This window comes from Phyllobates terribilis, unplaced genomic scaffold, assembly GCF_046119375.1.
Source record: "Phyllobates terribilis strain yellow unplaced genomic scaffold, ASM4611937v1 Scaffold_2__4_contigs__length_985480577, whole genome shotgun sequence".
NCBI lineage: Eukaryota > Metazoa > Chordata > Amphibia > Anura > Dendrobatidae > Phyllobates > Phyllobates terribilis.
The window spans coordinates 371,156,265-371,181,922 of record NW_027362762.1 but is presented as its reverse complement, the minus strand read 5'-3'; the positions used below and the strand labels follow the sequence as shown (position 1 = coordinate 371,181,922).

The 25,658-nt window shown below is 42.8% G+C and overlaps 1 protein-coding gene across 3 annotated transcripts in view; it reads left to right on the top strand.

The window, feature by feature from the left end:
- The window catches only part of LOC141252203 (uncharacterized), a 98,494-nt gene that overhangs the window by 38,269 nt on the left and 34,567 nt on the right, over positions 1–25,658 (top strand). For all 3 annotated transcript variants that reach the window (XM_073670480.1, XM_073670481.1, XM_073670482.1), the window contains 3 exons: positions 13,124–13,334; positions 17,719–17,800; positions 18,508–18,599. In XM_073670480.1, the coding sequence (XP_073526581.1) occupies positions 13,124–13,334; positions 17,719–17,800; positions 18,508–18,599 (385 nt within the window). The remainder of the gene's footprint in view (positions 1–13,123; positions 13,335–17,718; positions 17,801–18,507; positions 18,600–25,658) is intronic.

The following is a 25,658-nucleotide window of genomic DNA, read 5'->3' as shown; positions in this document are numbered from 1 at the left end:
CCACCATCATCTATATGCAGGGTGAGGGAGTGGCTCATTATGGCGGTCACAGGGGAATCCCTGAGTGAAGCGACTACTTTAAAAGTGTCTTGTTGTGCTAGTTGCACGGTGAAGCCTACAAAGAGGAACTGTTCTGGGTTCCTAGGGGCAGGAGCCCCTTTTCAGCCCGGTGACGACCGGAGGTGGCCAAGGATGTGGTCACCAATAGAGACTGTTCTGCGTCTCTTAAAGGGCAAGTAGCCCTGATAGCACCAGGAAGCAATGGTGCTGGCCGGACGGCCAGAAGATGACTTTATGTTTGTGTGTTCCCCCTCTCTAAGTTCTGTTGCGCACGTTTGTGCATTCCCCTGCTGGATTACAGGACTGAACCCTGATAGGGTTAACTGAAGGACTGTGTGCAACTGCTCCATGGACTGTGCTCTTGTATAGGAGCTATTGAGCAGTACATGGTTCTTAAAGGGACCGTACTCAGTAAAAAGGAGGGAGGGGGAGAAACTGTCAGGACGACCCAAGTATCGTGTCGGGTCACTGCTCCAGGACTGTCGGAGCAGGATTTGTTGGCCAGTCGGCCTGAGATGGACATTTTTCTGTGGGTCCCAGGAGCAAGGGGACTGGGGTCAGACGGACCCATATTCAAAGGAACTTGAACTCTGTGTTCCAGGGTCCCAACCGAGTGGGACCGAGGTCAAGGTTGACCATCAAGAAGAAGTGATTAAAGTGAATTGATCTATCGTGCATTTTGATATAAACATATGTGCTGAATGTTTTGAATGTGCATTGGTGTTTCTTTTTACAGGTGTTTTAGGAGGGAGGTATGTAAGAGGGTGACCGGGACGGTCATGCGCCTCTTCCCTCTTAATGCACATAATGCTGTGTTCTATGTTTATATATGAGCATTCATATGATCTAATGACCGATGCGGTCGCAGGTTCCCTCCTTAAGCAGGAAAAATGGTTATAAAAGCGGGGGGGAGCGGGCGCTGACGGTGAGGCCCCCCCCCGCCTGCTCAGGGCCCTAGCATTTGCCCGGGTGCTGACGCCAGCCCTGGTGTGCGGCTTGCGTGCCTGCTTCTAGGGGGGGGCAGCTGCCCCCCCCCTGCCCCATGGTTGGTACTCCCATGGATAGAGCTATGTGAGGACTTATTTTTTGCTGCACGAGACAATGTTTATACTGATGCCATTTTGGGATAAATATGACTGTTTGATCACTACTTATAGCATTTTTTTCACTATTGCAATAACCAAAAAAAGCAATTTTGGTGTTTTAATTTTCCTATAGCCCTCCACTGCCGGCAGTGTCTGTAACGTCAGTACCCTCTGATGTACAGTTGGTCTCTCCCGAACCTGTAATAGCCTTCCCTAATACATTTTGTGGAGAGAAAGACCAGTTTGGGGTCTTCAGGGAGAGCTATAGGTTATTTTTTCACCAGTCCAGCAAGAGCAAACAAATACCGGCACCTCTGCACCGCATGGAGCCTAGATATACCAATGTAGCAGTGGGAACCTATTGAACATCTCGTCCCATTTTAAACCGGGTGCTATTGTGAAAAAAGCCTTAGGTAGAATCCATATAAAAAGAAAAAAGAATGGCACTTACCGGTATTGTAAAAACACTCCTTTATTCTTTTTTCATGATAAAAGCAGCGAGGCAGGGGAGCATGCGGAACACTGTTCAGACGAGGGCCGTTTCGCACTACAGCGCTTCAATGGGTTCTGTGTTACGGGGGAAATTACGTTATTTCGACAGTTTAGGTCTGATATATGCTGAACCAGGATCAAGGTTGCTGAGGCTAAGATCATGAACCTGGCACAGGGGGGTCGCACAGCTGAGGATTAATGTACTGAGTTCTGACAGTGGTCCACTGCAGTTCTGTGGAACGATGCAGCTCTCAGGTGCCAGTTCCACAAAGGCCTTTCCGAAACCCTTAAGAATGCTCTGGTCCTTCATGACGCCCCTTGTTCTCTGGCGGAGGCCATGACCCAGGCCATATGAATGGACCACAGAATCCGTGAGAGACGTGGTGAACACCAGGCTGCCCATTATACTTCCCCAGAGCAGGCCCATTTACCGGAGGTGGAGCCATTGGAGGTTAGAGTTTCCAGTCTTTGTGTCGTGGAGAAAAGATGTACACAAGATCTCGGTCTCTGTCTGTACTGTGGCCTCTCTGGACATTTTCTCAAGAATTGCCCAACTCGTTCCCTGGCTAGTAAACCATCGGGAGACCGTCTGAGTCTGGGTGACGGCCAAGGAGGTCACTCAGACTCCCAAGTACCTTTTTCTTCCTCTGATACAGTACTGATAAATACGGTGTTATCCTTTGAGAACCAGGTGTGATCAACATTGGCGTTAATTGACTGTGGGTCTGCTGCTAACTTTATTGATTCTGGACTGGTTCTGAAGTTAGGGTTAGGGACAGTTTGTTTAGAAATATGAATTCAAATCTGCGCCCTTGACAAGACACCATCATCCCGGAATTTGGTCAAGAGGGTAACGGTGGATTTCACGCTCCAAGTGGGAGCAACTCCACTCTGAATCCATCTCATGTTTTGTGTTGGATAATTTACCTGCTGGTTGGTACTGGGGCTTCCATGGTTGCAGAGTCACAATCCTGTTATTGATTGATTGGTAACAGAGGGAGATTGTTAAATGGAGCCCCAATTGTTGCAAGAAATGTCTAAAAAGTGTACAAATATGCTCCGCTAGTCTGAAGGGTCTGCCGGGGTAACTGAATGACTTCGGAGATGTGCTCTCAGAAAAATAGGATAAGATACTACCTCCCCATCATCTTTATGATTATGCTATTGATCTTATTCCTAGCGACAAATTGCCTAAAGCTTGTCTTTACAATTTGCCTGGGCCTGAACGGACCACCATGAAAGAATATGTTAACGATAGTTTATGGAAGGGTCATATCCATCCTTCCTCCTCTCCGGTAGCTGCCAGATTTTTCTTTGTAAAAAAGAAAGATGGGGGTCTCCATCTGCCTGAATTTCCAAGAACGAAACAAAATGAAGGTTAAAAATACTTTACCACTTCCACTCATCCCCAACCTATATGATCAGCTTTTGGGGGTGAGGTTCTTCTCTAAATTTGATCTTAGAGGGGCTTGCAATTTGATAGACATCTGGAAGGATGATAAGTGGAAAATGCCATTTTTAACGTCTGAAGGTCTTTTTGAAAACCTCGTCATGCCATTTGAATTATCCAATGCACTTGCTATGTTTCAAAATTTTATGAATATTTTCTCTGATTGCATTGGAAAGATATATTGTGATTTATCTGAATTATATTCTAATTTTCTCTCCAGATTTGGACTCTCACCAGGAACATGTCCGTGTCGTATTACAAAGATTAAGGGAGAACTCTTTGTTTGCTAAATTAGAGAAATGTGTTTTTTTCCGTTCAGGAAATTTCATTCTTGGGGTTTACCTTGTCAGCAGAAGGGTTTAAGATGGACCCTGGGAAGGTACAGCCCATAATTGATTGGGTTCAGCCTCGTGATCTTAAGGCTTTGCAGCATTTTCTGTGATTTGCCAACTATTATAGGAAATTTATCAAGGGTTTTTCTCAGATTGCTAAACCTCTTCCTGACCTTACACGTAAGGGGACAAATCTCAAGGTATGGGTCGCCAGGTGCTATCAGGGCTTTCAAAAAATTAAGAGTGTTTCATGTCTGCTCCCATTCTGATCCAACCTTATCTCCAAGAACCATTCATTGTGGAGGTAATCCTTCGAAGGTCGGAGTAATGGCAGTTTTATCGCAAGGGCCCACAACTCTGACTAACTTGTGTCCATGTGCCTTTTTGTCTAAAAATTTTCGGCAGCGGAAAGAAATTATGATGTTGGGAATTCGTGAGTTACTTGCTGTCAAATTGGCCTTTGAGGAATGGAGGCATTTTTTGGAGGGGGCGGTTCATCCAGTTACTGTGGTCACTGTTCACAAGAATCTAGCTTACATTGAATCAGCTAAAAGGTAACTCCTAGACAGGCCAGATGGTTCTTGTTTCTCTCAAGGTTTAATTTTTCGATTGCATTCAGGCCGGGGTCTAAGAATGTGAAAGCTGATGCTTTATCTCGTAGTCTCGATTTAGTTTCTCCTCCATTTTTCCTCACGGTATTGTGGTTTCTATGGTAACATCGGAATTGGAGGAGGAGATCCATAAAGTCCAGTCGTTGGCTCCTACCGCTACTCCAGGATCTAAATTATTTGTGCCTGTGTACCTAAAATTGTGAGTGTTACATGAATTTCATGATTCCGTGTTGAGTGGTCATCCTGGAGTTACTGCTACATGTAAAGCCATTGCTAGACTTTTTTGGTGGCCGTCTATGCATAATGATATCAAAGATTTTTTATCTGTTTGTGAAGTCTGTGCATGCGCTAAAGTCAGTCATAGGCCGGTGAATTGGCTCCATTGTCAATTCCAGAAAGACCCTGTACTCATTTGTCCATGGATTTCATCACGGATTTGCCTCTGTCTGGTGGGAAAACTGTTGTCTGGGTGGTAGTTGACCGATTCAGAAAGCAAGATCATTTTGTTCCTTTGTCTGGATTACCTAATGCAGAGCCACTCTCTAGGTTGTTTATTTCTCATATAGTAATGTTGTATAGGATTCCTCTTATCATTGTGTCTGCTAGGAGAGTACAATTTGTCTCTAAATTCTGGAGAGCTTTTTGTAGTAAACTCATGATTGACTTGTGTGACGATACAGCGTAAAATCTTAATTAGCCAGACGATTAGCTTTGTTAATCCAAGAGAAATACATTATTGTGTTTTATTAATGTTCTGCTTGCTCATCAGTTTATGTACACTAATTTAACTTGTAAAATGTCCAGCATTCCACTAATCTCATTAGTATCTCAGGAGCCCCTAATCATTGTTCAAAAATCGTCTAGGCCCATTGTGTAAGTGTTGAAAGAACATCCGTCGGAGCCTCACCACAGGGAGTCTCACGTGTAGACCCAGGTGATGTGGTCGACCTGAGAAAGATACCTTCACTAATGCACACTTAGCTTTGGAGAAGAGGGTGAGAGCAGTTCTGCCATTCAGGTGGCTGAGCCCAGAGAAGCAGAAGGGACGTGTTTTTGTAGCAGTTTGACTTGAGAAAGAGAATCAAGGAGAGTCAGAAAGACTTTACAAGGAGAATGAGATACATCCTTCAGGATAGCAGATGGATTGCATGGCATTACCCAAAGAGACACAGATTTGAATTCTATGCGATTCTAGCCTAAGGGTACAGCCCTGACTGGAAAGATATGGATATACTCCATTAACCATCAGGGAGACCATGGATACATTTTGGGGAGACCAGGGTGCGACGAGGAAGTCACCTGGCCCCATGGGTATGTTGTTTGGAGTTGCCAGGAGGGACCCACCGGTCACCTGGAACTTATGGAGACATTCGGAGAAGCCAGATTGTGACCCGTCTGTCATCTGGCCCCATGGAAACTCTCAGAGAGGCCAGGGTAGGACCCTCGGGTCTCCTGGCCTTGTACCTTGATGGACTGCTAGCTTCCTAAGCTTGCCGCTACCTTCTCTATGTGCGGGCTTGCCAGAAGCGGGGAGCCACTGGTTGAGGTAGTCAGCCCTGGAAGTCTCCAAAGTCACAGCTGTTCTATGCCAGGCGGGCGGAGATGGAAGGGTGAGACTGTGTAATGTTGTACCATCTTGGGTATTATGCTGGGACTGGTCTATGTGTTTATTGTCCGCTTTGGGGTTCAATAAAGTATTGCCACGCTGTTTTACCCTCACCCTGCGTTGTCTGAGTAGCGTTACGCCCGCAGAAGACCCCGGGTCTTCACAACTTGTCATTTTCATCTGCTTACTACCCTAAAATCATCTGTCAGACTGAGGGGACAAATCAATCTTTGGAACAAATTTTGAGGTGCTTTGTGGCAGCTCGGTAGGAGGACTGGTCTTTGTTTTTTCCTCTCGCTGAATTTGCATTTAACAGTAGAGTAAATCAGTCTACTGGAAACCTCGTTTTTCTGAAATTATGGTTTTCATCCCCATTTTGGTGAATTTTCTAGGATTAGTTCTGACTGTCCTGGGGTGGAGGTCACCGTACAAACACTTGGGGCTGTCTGGAAGGAGGTTCAAAAAAATATTGGGACTGCTCAGATTCGTCAAAAATGGAAGGCAGATAGAAGACGTTCAGTGGGTTCTGTGGCACAAACCCCTTTTGCACGAACCAGTTAGTGGTTAAAGAAGTTTTAAGTAATATAGGGGATTTTATATAGCATGCACACAAACAGTTATCTTCACATGAGTATAATAATAATAATAATCTTTATTTTTATATAGCGCCAACATATTCCACAGCGCTTTACATACACTATCATCGCTGTCCCCATTGGGGCTCAGAATCTAAATTCCCTATCAGTGTGTGGGAGGAAACCGGAGAACTCGGAGGAAACCCACGCAAACACGGGGAGAACATACAAACTCCTTGCAGATGTTGTCCTTGGTGGGATTTGAACTCCGGACTACAGCGCTGCAAGGCTGAAGTGCTAACCACTGAGCCACCGTGGTGCCCTATAATCAGCTCACCCAACAAGGGACCTGACATGTGGTCAGCTTTGGCTGCTGCAAGTAGTCAGATAGTTATCTAGGCGGTTTATTGTCAGCTAGTTTAGATAGATAGGATCCTGTGTGAAATCGTCCTTGCAGCATATCAATCCTTTCTGCTAATGGTGTGGTCCAGCCAGGAGTCCTCGTTTCAGAATCTAAATCCTTTCTGCTAATAGTGTGGTCCAGCCAGGAGTCCACATTTCAGAATCTAAATCCTTTCTGCTATTAGCATGGTCCAGCCAGGAGTCCACATTTCAGAATCAAAATCCTTTCTGCTAATAGTGTGGTCCAGACACCATGCCACATTTCAATCCTTTCAGATAATAGTGGGGTCCAGCCAGAAGTCCACATTTCAGAATCAAAATCCTTTCTGCTAATAGTGTGGTCCAGCCAGGAGTCCACATTTCAGAATCTAAATCTGTTCTGCTAATAGTGTGGTCCAAGCAGGAGTCCACATTTCAGAATCAAAATCCTTTCTGTTAATAATGTGGTCCAGCCAGGAGTCCACATTTCAAAATTGAAATCCTTTCTGCTAATAGTGTGGTCTAGACACCAAGCCACATTTCAGAATCTAAATCCTTTATGCTAATAATGTGGTCCAGACACCAAGCTACATTTCAGAATCTAAATCCTTTCTTCTAATAGTGTGGTTCGGACACCAGGCCACATTTCAGAATCTAAATACTTACTGCTAATAGTGTGGTCCAGCCAGGAGTCCACATTTCAGAATCGAAATCCTTTCTGCTAATAGTGTGGTCCAAACACCCTTTTACATTTCAGAATCGAAATCCTTTCTGCTAATAATGCTCCATAAGTCTTAGATACAGAGGTTTGTCCAGCAAACCTTGGGAATTTCAACACTTCCTGCACTGCTTCTGCCCCGCCCACCTCCTCTAGGGCCTCCACCTGCTCCTTCAAACTCTCCCTTAATAAGACATGCTTGCCAACAGTGCAGAGAGAATCCCTCCCACCTCCATACTGTGCAGCCAGGGCTCAGCGCAATCAGGCAGTGTTTAAATTAATATGCCTTGGAGATCGCAGTCACACAGCTCAAGAGTTGTGGACAGCTATCCAGGCCGAGTTTGAACAATGGCTGTCTCCAATGAACCTGGAGCAAGGGAAGGCCGTGTGTGATAACAGTGCGAACCTGGTGGTGGCCCTATGCCGGGGGAACCTCACACACACGTGCCTTGCATGGCTCACGTCTTCAACCTGGTGGTACAGCAATTTCTCTGCCTGGATGCGCTGCTGCAGAAAGTATGTTCGCTGTGTGCTCACTTCCGCTGTTTGAACCCTGCGGGTCATCGACTTGCGTCGCCACAGAGGTCTTTCGACCTACCTGTTAACCAGTTGATATGCGATGTGCTGACATGGTGGAATTACACTCTGCACATGTTGCAGCAACTGTGGCCACAGTGACGAGCCCTGTTGCAGTTTGTCATTTTGTATAGCCTTGGCCATCGCAGTACGGATGTGTTGCAAATCACACTTGCGGAGTGGGCACAGATGAAGGACCTCTGCACCCTTCTGCACAGTTTCGAAATGGCTACTAAATTGGTTAGCGCTGACTATGCCATCATCAGCATCACTATTCCGGTCATCTACATGCTGGAGCACACTTTGAATAGTCTCTGCGGGAGGAGGTGGTGGTCCCAGGGGAAGAGGAGGAAGCAGAGGAGGATGCGGAAGGGATAACAATATCTCTACATTTCAGACTGTCATCGCACCGGTGGGTGCCATGTGGATTACAGCGATCGAGGGGTCTCATATTACAAGACAAACTATTAGTTAAGGTGCAGGAACTGAGGAACAAATGGAGAAGGATGAAGAGGAAGAGGTGATGAGCACGCAACAGTCTGGAGATGAAGAGGATAATGATCCCCTCTCCATTGTCCGTGGTTGGTGGGAGGGGATGGAGGAAGCACGCTTGAGTGTTACCCCGCCACCAACACACCATGGGCTTGGACCTCATGGAGGCGCCGGACACATGAGCGCCTTCTTGCTGTACTATCTGCAACATGATGCCCATATTGTTAGGATTAGAAATAGTGCTGACAACTAGGTTGCCACTCTGTTAGATCCACGGTACAAGAGTAAATTTTGCCATATGCTTCCTTCCCTGGAAAGGGACGCTCGCATGCTGGAGTATTGAAACACGCTGGTGGACAATCTTAAAAGTGGTTTTCCCCAAGACAGCAGTGACGCACACAGTGTGCATCGCAGTTCTAGACTTCCAACCCCGGGAATGTCGAGTCATCAAAGCAAAAACATTAGCAGCAGCAACATTGTAAGTGGCAGAAGCAATCTCTGTGAGTCGTTTTTTTTAAACCAGCCCATTCACCAGCAGAACAGAGTACAAGTCTGACACGTAGTGAAAGACTGGAGAGGATGGTGCAGGAGTATCTCGAGCTCAATATCAATGCCATTGAGGGGGGTTGGACCCTTTTGCATTTTGGACTTCAAAAATGGAAGAGTGGCCTGTCACACCTTGGAGTTTTTTTCATGCCCGGCAGCCAGTGTTCTCTCAGAATGTGTCTTCAGCACTGCTGATGGTGTCCTGGCGGATAAGCGCATCTGGCTTTCCCCTGAAAGCGTAGACCGCCTAACTTTCATTAAGATGAACAAGTCATGGATCTCCAATGACTTTTGCACATGTCGCATACTGGGTAAATTAGGCGATAGTGTAGTTTTTAGTGTGCTGCATTGATCTCGAGCTGTTGCAGTCTGTGACACTTTTGTTGTGGCTTCTGTGCCTGCTGTTGCAACTGCTGCTGATGTTACTAACAATGTTTTGAAATGTGGAGACACCAAGTTGGGTCTCCATCTGGTGCGTAGCCTGTGGTGGAAGGGGTGTCAGAGCCCCATTATACTATTTCTACTCTGGGGAAATTGATGCCACTTTATTGGTGTGTGGCAATAATTTTTTGAAATGTGGAGACTCCAAGTTGGATCTCCTTCATGTGTGTTGCCTATAGCAGTAGGGCTCCTAGACCGACAGGCTGCACTGCATTTCAGTAAACTATCTGTGTTACTATCCTTAAATTTTTCTAACAATAGTAGTTTACAAAACTGATATTTGTGCAACCTGAGTGTGGCTGAGCAGAAAAGCAGTTTGAGCTGTTGCATGAGGTATCAGGGCTCCAAGCACAGCAGGCTTACGCCAATCCCTCACCCACCTCATCTTAATTTGAACTGAAATTCAAAGCTGTAAATGCTGGCCCAGAACCTGATACCTCATGCATTGCCCATGCCTGACTGCTGCTGTGCCATTATAGCATTTAGACTGTTGGTCAATTGATGACATTTTTCCTGGTCTCTGACCCTAATTTTTGGAAATGTTGGGTCTCCTTCATGTGTGTTGCCTGAATTTGGCAGGGTGCTCAGAGCATCAGGTGTACATCTGTCACTCATCCACCTGTTACTGATCAATGTTTAAGCTAAAAATGCTGGTCCAAGCCCTGTCCCATGCATCCATGTTGCGCAATGTGTCAATTGATGCTACTTTTCCTGGTGTATGCCCTAATTTGAGCTGCTTTGGCAGCTTTTGGGCCCCCCTGAAGGTGTTGTCTATGCTTTTGGTTTTGCCTCCCATTGAATTCAATTGGATTCAGATATGTTTGACGAACGTAGGGATGTTCGCCGATTTGAACCGAACCTTGAAAGGTTCGCTCATCTCTACTGCTTAGTGTTGTTTTGATTAAATCACTGTATTATCAGCAGGAGATTATCAATGATTGGCAACTTCCTGTGTACACTGTATATGGATCCAGTAGCGCTGAGTCTAGCAGGAGTGGTTCACCCATGCCGAGGATCTCAGTCATATAGCAGGGGTGAGCTGGTTGTTCCTATTTTTACACTGTACATAGGCAGAAAACCGCCAATCTGTGGTGTGGCGTGATTATACACAGCTTAAAGGGAATCTGTCAGCAGGTTTTGCTACCTCATCTGAGAGCAGTATAACGTAGGCAAAGAGATACTGCATTCAACAATGTATCACTTAGTTTACTGGGTGCAGCCGCTGTGGTTTTTAGATTTAGCAATGCTGTGGAGCTGAGAAAGCTAAACCCTCCCACACCAGGCTCTGTATGTACATAGCTATAAACAGTGAGGTGCTCATCACAAAAGGGAGCTGAGTCGGACTAGGGCTTACATGCTGCTGTAGCTTCTGTAGGCCAGCAATGATAATCACTAGGTGATTAAAGCTTCAGTCTAAGTAAACAACACCATACAGCCGGACATGTGGCACATCGTTGAGTACAGTGCTTTAACCCCTACATCATGCTGTCCTCAGATTACGTAGCAAAAACCTGCTGACATATTTTCTTTAACATTCAAATAACTGCTAGATCTGCTATGGAGAAAACAGTGATTTAATCAAAATGACAGCAGTTAGCTCAGTAAGTGATACATCGCTGGAATCAAAGACTCTGTCACTACACTATGCTGCGCTCAGATGAAGCAGCAAAATCCTGGTGACAGATTACCTTTAAAAATTGTTTTGTATTCTAGTTTATTAACTTTTTGCATAGCATCCTCAATATTCTACTTAGGATGGCCTCAGTCTTGCAAACATACAGTATGTATATTTCTTTCTTTTCCATAACCCATGAAGAGTCATCAGAGCAATTTTTTCAGGCTGTAAAAAAATTCTCCATAGGGTATTTTTGATTGCATGCTTAGGGTAAAAATGTTTGGCATGTAGCAAGGTATTACCTGAAACCTCCTTGTGATGCATTTTAGTGGATATTTCACCTGCCTAAGAATAAGCTTTAATATACAGGTTCAAAAATTCCTAGATCACCAGTGTGTACATTGTAGCTAAACTGAACATTGAGATCATTATGATTCAGGTAAGAAATGAAGTCTGGTACGACCGCTACACCCCCTTCTCCAAATGAGGATAACATCATCAATGTACCAGCTGCACCAGGACCATCAAAAGTTACATTTCAATCAGAAAAATGTATTTGTGTTCAAACCATTGATACCATTGATGTATGCAATATCATGTTGCCAGGTTACTTCTACTGCACAATGAATGTCATAAAAATGACACCAAAACCACAATGGCACAATTGAGTAAATGTTTGCATATTACAGCATGACATCACTGTAAGAGCTGTCCCTTTGCAGAGAATATGATTCCAGCTGGTGTCTAAGGTGACTCAACATTTCTATTGAGAAATAAAAATATAGCTTTATGACTATTATTATTTGTGTGCATATGTATTATTATATCATAATAGTACAAGACTCAGTCAGTACAGGTCCATCAAAAGAAAACTAAAAAAAGTTAAGGATCTCAGAAAATGGCAACAAGAACAAAACACGTTTTGAATGTTTTAGCCACTAAGCTAAAAAAAAAATTGACAAGTTTGGCATCACCATAATTACAGTATACTGTCATGTAGTATCATGTTACTAGGTTATTTCTACTCCACAATGAATGTCATAAAAACGACAGCCAAAAAAAACAATGGCATAATTCCATTTTTTCACCATTTCAACCTCCTTGGATTTGTTTTCTCATTTTTCAGTATATTATATGCTAAAGTGATAGATATCATTTGAAACTACAACTTATCCCCCCCAAAAAATGTCCTCATAAGGTTTATCAACAGAAGAATAAAAAAGTTATGGCTTCTGGCGGAAAAATGAAAGTGCCAAAATGAGAGGAAAGGTGTTTAACGGGCACTGAGCTCTAACATTACTGTGTGTCCTGTCCCTGTATTGTATACTGTGTGGTGTTATTTCTGTTTGCATTTAACAGCATGACATCACTGTAATAATTGTTGCTGTGCAATGACATCATTGTAAGAGCTTTTTTATGGCAGTGACATCACTTTATAAAGCTTCAGAAGCAAAAGAATACTTTAAAGGGGTTTTCCCAAGAACAAAGTACATTTTAATGACTAGATCTTGTAATAAAAATAAGTACCACAATTGGATGTGTTTATATAAAATGTTCCTGTGCTGAGATAATCTTATAAATGTGCCCCTGCTGTGTACTGTGTAATGGCTGTGTCTGCCTGTGCAGGAACACGGTCTGATCATACCACATCTCCTGGGCAGGGGGTTAAGCCAAAGAGAGTATACAGACAAGGCAGTATGGGAACGCAGCTGCTGCTTTCTGTGAGGTAAAACATGTTTAAAAATCAGGCAGGGAAATATTTTACCTCACAGAAAGAATCAGCTGTGATCCCGTGCTGTAATGTCTGTATTCTCTGTTTTGCATCTTCCCCCGCCCAGGAGATGTGGTATGATCAGACCAGTCCCTGTACGGTCAGACACAGCCATTACACAGGACACAGCAGGGACACATTTATAAGATTATCTCAGCACAGGAACATTTTATTTAAACACATCCAATCGTGGAAGGTATTTTTATTCCAAGATCTATAGATTAAAATGTACTTTGTTTATGGGAAAACCGCTTTAACAAATAAAAGGATGACAGTATTTTTAATATTATTCTATATATGCATTATATTATCAATAATAATAATATATTATTAATATTATTGTTTTTGTATATATGTTGTATTCAATTACAGATTAGTCAGACATCATCTAGATTATCACATCCTGAAAATTACCAAGACGGTCTCCAGAAGGAAATTACCCAACTTAGAAGTGAATGTAGAAGATTAAGGACCCAAAGCCACCATTTGAGTGAAGAAAACTACTGCCTTAAAGAAGATTTATGGGACCTTAAAATGCAACATGAATGCTTGCGTGAAAGAAAAGATGGATTTACTCTTGAGAGTGAGTGGAAATGTAATTATTTAGCAGCAACATCACATTATATTGTAATGTACTCAGCTGACATTTTAATTGTATCCCCATTTGGAGGTACCTGGACTAATTATTATTATTATTATTATAATATATTATTATATGTATCAGACTCATTCCTGAACTTAGAGTATGGAGAGGGGATAAGCAACAACTATAAAATAGTCTGAAACTATTATAACAAAAAGTTTTTTGTATCTCCCACCCTTTAGACAAAATATAGATGCTGATGGAAAGATAATACTATGAAGCGAGGACCTTGAGTTGGCTTACTTTATGGGACTAGGATTTTAATTTAGAAACAATTCTGCCCCCATTAGCAATATGCTATCTCTAGTTCTATTAATCGTCAGCAATATTATAATATTATAAAGCTTTCTTAATAGATGCAGTGAACAAATACTATACCTTCAGCAGTAAATATAGTTGACGCATATATCTCATTTACATGTTCAGTGTATATAATATAATTTGTAAAAAAAAAAATGAAAAGAATTTGAGAAACCAGGTTTTTTATTGTCACTAAACACTATGGAGTTGCTTAGACTTTTATGCAAGCTAAGCTATTACCAGGCTGCGCTCAACTACATTTTCATGAATGGCTAGCAAAATATGCTGCAACGAACAGCACGTAACTAGAGTCCGATGGGCATCAGTGCAAAATTTGGACCTGGGACCTTCCCCACTCCCCCTTGCATGTTGGTCAGATGTATGGGCCCTAGTAGCGCTCTAAATCCTATAAGGATATACGTGTTTCCCCTCTCCCTCATTATGTAGTAATGTCCCCCATCCAGGGCCCCTTCCAGGTATATATGTCCCCATCCTGGTATGCATGTCCCACATCTTAGTCCCATCCTGGTATATGTCTCCTATCCTGGTATATATGTCCCCATCCGGTTATATATGTATCCCATCCTGGTATACATGTCCCCCATCCTGGTATGTAGGTCCCTCATCCTGGGCACATCCTGGTATGTATGTCCTTCATCCTGGGCCCATCCTGGTATATACAGGTGCATCTCACTAAATTAGAATATCATCGAAAAGTTAATTTATTTCAGTTCTTCAATACAAAAAGTGAAACTCATATATTATATAGAGTCATTACAAACAGAGTGATCTATTTCAAGTGTTTATTTTTGTTAATGTTGATGATTATGACTTACAGCCAATGAAAACACAAAAGTCATTATCTCAGTGAATTAAAATAATTAACAAAAAACACCTGCAAAGACTTCCTAAGCGTTTAAAAAGGTCCCTTAGTCTGTTTCAGTTGGTTCCACAATCATTGGGAAGACTGCTGACTTGACAGATGTCCAGAAGGCAGTCATTGAAACACTCCACAAGGTCCCAGAGTTCCAATTTTCATTTGGAAATCAAGGTCCCAGAGTCTGGAGGAAGAGTGGAGAGGCACACAATTCAAGCTGCTTGAGGTCTAGTGTGAAGTTTCCACAATCAGTGATGGTTTGGGGAGCCATGTCATCTGCTGGTGTAGGTCCACTGTGTTGTATCAAGACCAAAGTCAGCGCAGCCGTCTACCAGGAGAGTTTAAAGCATTTCATGCTTCCCTCTGCCGACAAGCTTTTTGGAGATGGAAATTTCATTCTCCACCAGGACTTGGCACCTGTCCACACTTCCAAAAGTACCAATACCTGGTTTAAAAACAACAGTATCACTGTGCTTGATTGGCCAGCAAACTCGCCTGACCTTAACCCCATAGAAAATCTATGGGGTATTGTCAAGAGGAAGATGAGAGACACGAGACCCAACAATGCAGACGAGCTGAAGGCTGCTATCAAAGCAACCTGGGCTTCCATAACACCTCAGCAGTGCCACAGGCTGAACGCCTCCATGCCACGTCACATTGATGCAGTAATTGATGCAAAAGGAGCCCCGACCAAGTATTGAGTGCATTTACTGAACATACATTTCAGTAGGCCAACATTTCGGATTTTAAAATAATTTTTCAAGTTGTTGTTATAAAGTATTCTAATTTACTGAGATAATGACTTTTGTGTTTTCATTGGCTGTAAGCCATAATTATCAACATTAATAGAAATAAACACTTGAAATAGATCACTCTGTTTGTAATGACTCTATATAATATATGAGTTTCACTTTTTGCATTGAAGAACTGAAATAAATTAACTTTTTGATGATATTCTAATTTAGTGAGATGCATCTCCCATGCTGAGGCCATCCTGGTATATATGTTTCCCATCCTGGGCCCATCCTGCTATATATGTTCCCCATTCTGCAGCTGTTCTTTAACGCATAAAATAAACTATTTTACTCACCTTCCTCCACTCCTGTGCCGCTTGGTGTCCTCTTCTGTAGCTGGACAAGCGATGGGCAGCGCCATGCGACGGGCAGCACCACGTCACTGCCATGCGCTGCTCGTGTCGCTGCACATCAACGTCACCTGCTAGCTTCTTACTGGCCATGCAAGGACCCAGAGGGTCTCTACCCCACAATGCATTTCAGCTGAATGTGCGCCCTTGGACATACAGTATAGACCAAAAGTTTGGGCACACCTTCTCATTTAAAGATTTTTCTGTATTTTCTTGACTATGAAAATTGTACATTCACACTGAAGGCATCAAAACTATGAATTAACACATGTGGAATTATATACTTAACAAAAAAGTGTGAAACAACTGAAAATATGTCTTATATTCTAGGTTCTTCAAAGTAGCCACCTTTTGCTTTGATGACTGCTTTGCACACTCTTGGCAGTCTCTTGATGAGCTTCAAGAGGTAGTCACCGGAAATGGTTTTCACTTCACAGGTGTGCCCTGTCAGGTTTAATAAGTGGGATTTCTTGCCTTATAAATGGGGTTGGGACCATCAGTTGTGTTTTGCAGAAGTCTGGTGGATACACAGCTGATAGTCCTACTGAATAGACTGTTACAATTTGTATTATGGCAAGAAAAAAGCAGCTAAGTAAAGAAAAACGAGTGGCCATCATTACTTTAAGAAATGAAGGTCAGTCAGTCTGAAAAATTGGGTAAACTTTGAAAGTGTCCCCAAGTGCAGTTGGAAAAACCATCAAACGCTACAAAGAAACTGGCTCACATGAGGACTGCCCCAGGAAAGGAAGACCAAGAGTCACCTCTGCTTCTGAGAATAAGTTTATCCGAGTCACCAGCCTCAGAAATCGCAGGTTAACAGCAGCTCAGATTAGAGACCAGGTCAATGCCACACAGAGTTCTAGCAGCAGACACATCTCTTCAAAAACTGTTAAGAGGAGACTTTGTGCAGCAGGCCTTCATGGTAAAATAGCTGCTAGGAAACCACTGCTAAGAACAGGCAACAAGTAGAAGAGACTTGTTTGGGCAAAAGAACACAAGGAATGGACATTAGACCAGTGGAAATCTGTGCTTTGGTCTGATGAGTCCAAATTTGAGATATTTGGTTCCAACCACCGTGTCTTTGTGCAACGCAGAAAAGGTGAACGGATGGACTCTACATGCCTGGTTCCCACCGTGAAGCATGGAGGAGGAGGTGTGATGGTGTGGGGGTGCTTTTCTGGTAACACTGTTGGGGATTTATTCAAAATTGAAGGCATACTGAACCAGCATGGCTACCACAGCATCTTGCAGCGGCATGCTATTCCATCCGGTTTGCGTTTAGTTGGACCATCATTTATTTTTCAACAGGACAATGACCCCAAACACACCTCCAGGCTGTGTAAGGGCTATTTCACCAAGAAGGAGAGTGATGGGGTGCTAAGCCAGATGACCTGGCCTCCACAGTCACCAGACCTGAACCCAATCGAGATGGTTTGGGGTGAGCTGGACCACAGAGTGAAGGCAAAAGGGCCAACAAGTGCTAAGCATCTCTGGGAACTCCTTCAAGATTGTTGGAAGACCATTTCTGGTGACTACCTCTTGAAGCTCATCAAGAGAATGCCAAGAGTGTGCAAAGCAGTCATCAAAGCAAAAGGTGGCTACTTTGAAGAACCTAGAATATAAGACATATTTTCAGTTGTTTCACACTTTTTTGTTAGGTATATAATTCCACATGTGTTAATTCATAGTTTAGATGCCTTCAGTGTGAATGTACAATTTTCATAGTCATGAAAATACAGAAAAATCTTTAAATGAGAAGGTGTGTCCAAACTTTTGGTCTGTACTGTATATCCAGCTGAAATATACGCTGGCATCAGCGAGCCCCCCACCCGCACAGGCCCGGTCATGGTTGCACCCTCTGCAACCTCTATCGTTACGCCCCTGGTATCACCACTTCAGTTAACTGTAGTAGGTTCCCCCTTATATAAAAATAAGAGCATATTTTGCGGACCCGTAAAATGAATGCATGCATTACTGTTTACACTCATATTATATCCCTGTAGATGACTGGATTGAAAAAGACCATGTAACTGTTCCCTCAAACAAAAAACATCTCTCACGTGGATGGCATAAAGAAGAAAATGGGTAAATTTAATGTTCTTAGTAAAATTTTATTCTGGCACTTGTTCATAGCCTAACTTTTGAACCAGTACACTTACTTCATCTTGTACCCATGGTGATTGATATTCTAGAATGTAGTGATTGCAGTGTGGTCCTAGGTATGGGTCTCATTAGTACGGTTGTATGATGTTTGGAGATGGACTTATCCCTGTGTAAAAAAAGGATTGGGCATGTTTAAATCTAGCGTTACCAATTTTTCTTCTCCTTGAATTGGACAATTGCGAGGATCCAGAGACCCAACGCATATTTAGATTGTCAGCCGATCACCCCAACCTTTACTCACCTCTTTCATGCTTCAGCATTTCTTCCCTACCAAATGACATAAGGACTCACAGGTGACTTTATGTCCCATCGCAGATGCCTATTAGCTGATATTATTGCTGGAGAAGTGTTTTGTTCTTTACAAATTAGAAGTTTAAAATAACTTCTCAACTATCTTATGTTTAATGTATCATATGTTATTATCTATCACCCCATGGATACTTCTGATATCTGTAATAATTTACATTTTAATGTTGAGGGCTACTTAAAGTGACCATAGTCTTATCACGTTCAAAAGCTTATGAGAACTGATTAAAATGTAAATGTGTCTAACAGTGACCACAAAGAATACATCTTTTCTGTGCCTTGATAACAAAGTGCCACTTTGACTCCCGAATCTCAACTTTTAGTCTTTACAGGAATGATGCTTTTAAAGTTGATGGAACATATTCAAAATGCAAAGCAGCCTTGAGTCCTGTGAACATAAAAGAACCCTGGGAAAGTAAGTACTAAGAGTCATTTTCTTTTACATGCAACAATGATTAAAGATGGGACTCTGATTGCTGCCTCTTCTAATTATTTTTACTCTACCTGTGTTGAGTAAACTCATTACTGAGTTGACCTAAGAAATGTTAACCCTTGCATACAATATAGCGCATTTATAAAATTGATTATTTAAGTTTGGTAATTTAGGGAACCTTAAGGCCCCGTCACACTAAGCGATGCAGCAGCGATCCCGACAACGATACGACCTGTCAGGGATCGTTGCTGCATCGCTAATACATCGCTGGTGAGCTGTCAAACAGGCAGGCTCACCAGCGATGAGGGGAGTAGCGATATCGTGGAAAGAATCGTTCCACGATGTCCTGCTCCCGTTCCCAGCCTGCTGCTTAAGCAGGAGCAGGCTGGTAACTATGGTAAATATCGGGTTACTAAGTGCGCGTGTGCCCCTAGTAACCCGCTGTTTACCATGGATACCACTCTGCTACCGTGCGCTGGAGCCTCCGCTCACCGTAGCAGAGTGGTATCTATGGTAAACAGCGGGTTACTAAGTGCGCGCGTGCCCCTAGTAACCCGATATTTACCATGGTTACCAGCCAGATCGTTGGTCCCGCTGGTCACACACAGCGATGTGTGCTGACCAGCGGGAGGCCAACGACCAAAAAATGGTCCAGGACACTTTGCAACGATCAGCGACCTCACAGCAGGGGCCTGATCGTTGCAAAGTGTCACACATAGCGACATCGCTGGTGAGGTCGCTGGTGAGTCACCAAAACTGTGACACAGCAGCGATCTCGCTAGTGATATCGCTTAGTGTGACGGGGCCTTTACTGTAGGATATTAATATGTTTCCTGCTTGTAACTTACTACCCATCGTGTTTTTCACCAGCTATCTGAGCAAGTTTTCATGGCCAAAATACAGATGTACAGTGGTGCTTGAAAGTTTGTCAACTTTCATATTTCTGCATAAATATGATCCAAAACGACATCAAATGTTCACACAAGTCCTAAATGTAGTTAAAGAGAACTAAATAAAACAAATGAGGCAAAAATGTTAGATTGTCATTTTTTTCTTAAGAAGATGAGCCAATATCACGTGTCTGTGAGTGACAAAAGTATGTTAACCCTTAAGACTAGCAGATAATTTGAAGATGAAATTATAGTCTGGTGTTTTCAATCACTGGGTTAACAATCTGGTGTGAGTGGGTGACCTTTTTTATATAAATAACAGGGATCTATCAAAGTTTGATCTTCACAACACATGTTTGTGGTAGTATCACGGCATGAACAAAAGAGATTTCCGTGGACCTCAGAAGAAAGGTTATTGATGTTTATCAGGCTGGAAAAGATTGTAAATTCATCTCAAGAGTTCGACTCCATCAATCCAAAGTCAGACTGTGTACAAATAGAGGAAATTTAATACCATTATTACAGTTCCCAGGATTGGTTGACCAACAAAGATCACTCGAAGAGTAATGCATATAATAGTCCACTAGGACACAAGAGTCAAAGGTAACCTCTAAACAACTAAAGGCTTCTCTCACATTAGCTAATGTTTATGTCCATTCGCCCACCATCAGAAGAACACTAACCAATAGTTTGCATTGCAGAATTGCAATGAGCAAGCCACTGTTCTCCAAAAAGAGCATTGCTGGCCATCTGCAGTTTGCTAATGATCACATAGACATACAGAAGGTTATTAGAGCATTGTTTTGTGGACGGATGAGAAAAAATTGAGCTTTTTGGTTAAAATAAAAAGTGTTATGTTTGAAGAAAGATAAACACTACATTACAGAACGATTAAAAAAACACTCACACAATCTGTGAAACACAGTGGAGGTGGTAGTTTCATGGTTTTAGCCAGTTTTGCTGCATCTGTGCCGGAACAGCTTGCCATCATTGATTGAACAATGAATTCTGAATTATACTAACAAATTCTAAAGGAAAATGTCTAGACATCTGTCCATGAGTTGAATTGCAAGAGAAAGTGGGTCATGCAGCAAGACAATGATCCAAAGCAAACAAGTTGTTCTACAAAAGAAAGGCCAAAGAAGAATAAAGTTAGTTTTAGTCTGACTTCTAACCTTAATCCTATAGAAATGTTGTGGAAAGACGTGAAGCGAGCAGTTCGTTTTTCTCATTTAAAAAAATGAAAAAGTCTAATATATTTGATTCATGTGTTTGACCTTGCTCTCTATATCTACTTTTAGGACTTGTGTGAAAACCTGATGTAGTTTCAGGTCAAATTTATGCAGAAATATAGAAAATTCTGAAGGGTTCACAAACTTTCAAACATTTTTTCACGCAAACTTTCAATATACATACCTCATTTAAACACTTTTATTAAAAAAAACCTTAGTCTTCAAAGGTGTTGTCCATTTTAAACTTGAATATTCCATATGCTTGACCAGTGTAAAATAAATTTGTCAGAAAAAATTAGAAATGTTTTAAATATTATAACATTTTTGAATGGTATGACACATGGGCGTACCCAGGATCAAAACTAGGGGCGGGGGGTCAAGCCATGGTCACAGATACCGAAGAGAAATATATATATAGTACAATGCAAAGATTTCACTTTTTACATTACATGAGTGATATCTATTGTAAATTCCACAATAGCTCAGAAACCAGCGAATCACTTCACACAGTATACTGGCCCCCATAAAATGCTCCATACAGGATACTGGTCCCCATATAATGCTCCATACAGGATACTGGCCCCCATATAACGCTCCATACAGGATACTGGCCCCCATATAACGCTCCATACAGGATACTGGCCCCCATATAACGCTCCATGCAGGATACTGGCCCCCATATAACGCTCCATACAGGATACTGGCCCCCATATAACGCTCCATACAGGATACTGGCCCCCATATAACGCTCCATGCAGGATACTGGCCCCCATATAACGCTCCATGCAGGATACTGGCCCCCATATAACGCTCCATACAGAATATGGCCCCCATATAACGCTCCATGCAGGCTGTTCCCCACACATAATGCCTCATGCAGGCTGCCCCCCCCACATAATGCCCCACGCAGGCTGTTCCCCCTACATAATGCCCCATGCAGGCTGTTCCCCCCATATAATGCCCCATGTAGGATGTCAACCCCCCTTATAATGCCCCATGCAGGATGACACCCCCCCTCCTTATAATGCCCCATGCAGGATGTCACACCCCCCCTCCCTTATAATGCCCCATGCAGGATATCACCCCCCCTCCCTTATAATGCCCCATGCAGGATGTCACACCCCCCCTCCCTTATAATGCCCCATGCAGGATGTCACACACCCGCCCTCCCTTATAATGCCCCATGCAGGATGTCACCCCCCCTCCCTTATAATGCCCCATGCAGGATGTCACCCCCCCTTATAATGCCCCATGCAGGATGTCACCCCCCTTATAATGCCCCATGCAGGATGTCACACACCCCCATATAATGCCCCATGCAGGATGTCACACACCCCCACCTCACCCCCCTCCCTTATACTGCCACAGGCCTCCATACAATAAAAAAAAAAAAAAAAATCAAATACTCACCTCACTTCTCACCTGCTGCCGCTGCTCCGGACTCCTCAGCGTCGCCGGCCTCATCCCGCTCAGCACTGTGACTGCTCAGGAGAGAGCGCGGTGTAAAGAAGTCACCGTGCCCTCTGACCTGATACGTCACAGTGCAGCAGCCGCGGAAGAGACAGGACCTGCTGCGGAAGCACGGGGAGGGGTAAGTATTCTGCCGGGTGCCGGGGCCCTGAGCAAGCGGGAGCTGATGGTGAGGGGCCCCCCTGCCTGCTCAGGGCCCCGGCATTTGGTGTGCAGCATGCGTCCCTGCCCCACGGTGGGTACGCCCATGGTATGACATATGAAAAAATCTTTAAAAAGTTTTGATATATTCAACTTTTAAACACTAATGGGAGCTGCTTCTAACATTTGCAATGAAAACCTAGTGTACTGCTAGCTCACATTACTACTGCTGTAAATGGGGGCAGGATCTGCTTGCATGTGTATGATGTCACTCCCCCCCTTCCCTTCTATGTGTTTAAAAAGGATAAGGAAGGATGAAGCTTAGGATCACAGTGAGGAGCCATTTTCTTGGTGGCTGCAATGAGATACTGACATGTGGTCAGTGTTACTGAGGACGGCTGTCAGCACCGACTCTGGCTTTTCTGAAGTGAAAATGTAAATGTTGCCCTTTTTAATCATTTTTTTTCTTTGGGCGGAGGGGGAATAGGTAAGTGTTCATTATCCGATAAAATTACTTTTTGTCTTTTTGTCTGTTTTGACTATTGCAGTCCAGGCCCATATTTGTTCTTTTTGTGTTAGTAATAGCATATAATTGCTAGTACTACTTTGTGTCGCTGCGTTCTAAGACACATAACATCTATTAGATCAAAGTAGCTGTATAAGGGATTGTTTCATTTTTTGGTGGGAAGTTCTGTGGTCATCATTGGTAACAGTACCATTTTGGAGTACATATAACTATTTGATACTTTTTGCTCTATTTTTGGGATGCAGGCTGAACATTTAGCAATTCTGGCATTGTTTTGTCTTATATAAACCTTTCCCAGGGTAGTGAAAACCTCAGAAAAAATGAAGAGCTCCATTAACCGTATATTAAAAGAGTATTCAATCTTTATTCAAAACACATATACAGACAACTGATCACATGTATGATCCGAGATAAAAAAAAACAGAAAATGCCTCTAGAGGGCACTGCAGCTACATACAATATAATAGTGATGATCTCAATATAAGATTAAAAGAATTATGTCTATAGGGTATCACAGTGATATATGCCCAGTGGCCCAAATAACCCTATGTATAGACAAAGGTATTACCCTAGAGTAACAGGAATAAATATTACCTAGTAGAATACTATCAACCACTACAGCATAAAGATTTACAAGGATAATTCTATTAGTGGATCATACCATTATATATTGTTCAATAGTAGCAGTATTAGAAATGTCCTGATAATATTGCACATAGCCCCTTATTAATATGTCCCAAGTTACTAATAGTGCGTGTCCTTAGGGAGACTATAGATGATATTATACAAAAGAAATCCTCTGTCTCAGCAGGTAAGGAGATTACCTGTAAGTATGTAAACTGTGGAGATGACCGCAGTGCCCTCTCACCCCGACGCGCGTTTCTATTCGGTTCTTCCGGAGGCATGTCGGGGTGAGGGGCCGTTGCCTAGTCATACACAGCTGTATCCAATGGGAAGGCGTCCTCAATTAGAATTATTGGTGACGCGATGGCGCATGACGCATCTGCCAAGCCTCACTATCAAATGAGCTTCCCTTATATGCGCCATGACCCGCAAGCGTGGAACGCATGTGGTCATGTCGGCGTGAGGACAAGGAAGCTGCGCATGCACTCTGTCACTCAGGGCGGTGGCTGGTTTAAGCCTTAATAGAATATTAGATCTATCGCAATAAAAGAGTAAATCATAAAGGGGAAAATAAGAGTAGTTAATTTTGTTCCTCTTGTATGGTGATGACAAGATGATTCGGATTGTAAAAAGGGCAATATTAAGATATACATCCCTTGCATGGGTGAGTAAAGATGTAGCTATAACACATTATTACATATATTACCACAATGACGATAAATTTTGTTCCCTCTCAATATAGAGAGACAGAAATACAAATAAAAACTAGGAGGGAAGATAAGTGTTTTATTTTATAAATATTCTAAAGAAATGCCTTGAAGGGATGCCCAAAGACATTTACAGTAGATATATAAATATCTTTGGGCACCCCTGATTTTGTTTGTTGCAGCGGGGTGTTGGTTGCATATTGCAACTGACACCTACTACCATTTGTTCCTGTGGCAGTGCCATCCACTGGACATTACTGTAAGCAATGCATCGGCTGATCAGATATATAGTTAAGGGGGTATTCCCATCTCTAAGATCCTATCCCAATATGTAGTAGGTGCAATAATAATATTAGCAAATACCTCCAATTAGAAATGCAGTATAGTTCTTCTGATTCGCTATGTCGCTTACCCCATGTGCAGGGCATTGCAGTAGTTTAGGTATCCATGGTTAGTTCTCACTACACAATGGTCAAAAGTAGCTTTTGGGCTGGTTACAGTGAGTGGCATGAAGCAAAATTTACATTTGGAAGGCTTTAGGAGCTGTAGTAGATGTTAGAACCTTGCTCTTAGGTTTTTTTTCCTTTGCTGGTCACATGACCTTGTTGGCCTATTTAATCCTGCTCCGCCCTTCTGGCTTTGCTGGACTTCATTGTTTAACTACTTTCTAGCTAGCCTGTGCTCTGTATCTAACTCTGTTAGTTTGCTTGGTCTACGGACCTCTTTGTTCTATATATTTTGTTTGTTCGTCTGTCTGCTACTATTTCTGTTAGGAGGTGTCCCATTTTCCTCCCAGTCCTTAGTACTTGTAGGGATTCCTTCCCCACATCTATAGGTCTCCGTACAGACTAGCTGAGGACTTTAGCAGGTCTGATCGCAGGATCAGGTTCCCTGTTACATCGTAGGGATTAAGCTGAGTTCTATCGTAGGGACAGATCTCCTCTCTTTCCTTAGCTCTGGTAGCAGAACATAACAGTAAGTCCAGCCCAGCAAATGCTCTAAGGAAAGATTTTTTCTGTTCCATCATGGTGTCGGTTCTGGATTTGGCTAAACACCTGCAGGGACTCTCTTTGGAGGTGACTGAGCTCCGTCAACACGTGAGTAACTGTCCTGGAGCACATTTCTTGGAGCCTAAGGTACGTTTGCCGGATTTATTTTTTGGTGAACACCGAGAATTTTTTTCATTTAAAAATGCTTGCTTATTGTATTTTCGTTTGAGACCCAAGTCCTCTGGGGATGATTCCCAGCGCATAGGGTTTATAATGTCACTTTTGCGCAAAGAGCCTCAGGAGTGGGCCTTTTCTTTGCAACCTAGTGATACATGCTTCAGTTCAGTGGATAGTTTTTTTTCTGCTTTGGGACGATTATATGATGATCCTGATCGTGTCTCATCAGCTGAGACTGAGTTAAGACGTTTGAGACAGGGATCAGGTAATGTGGAAAAATATTGT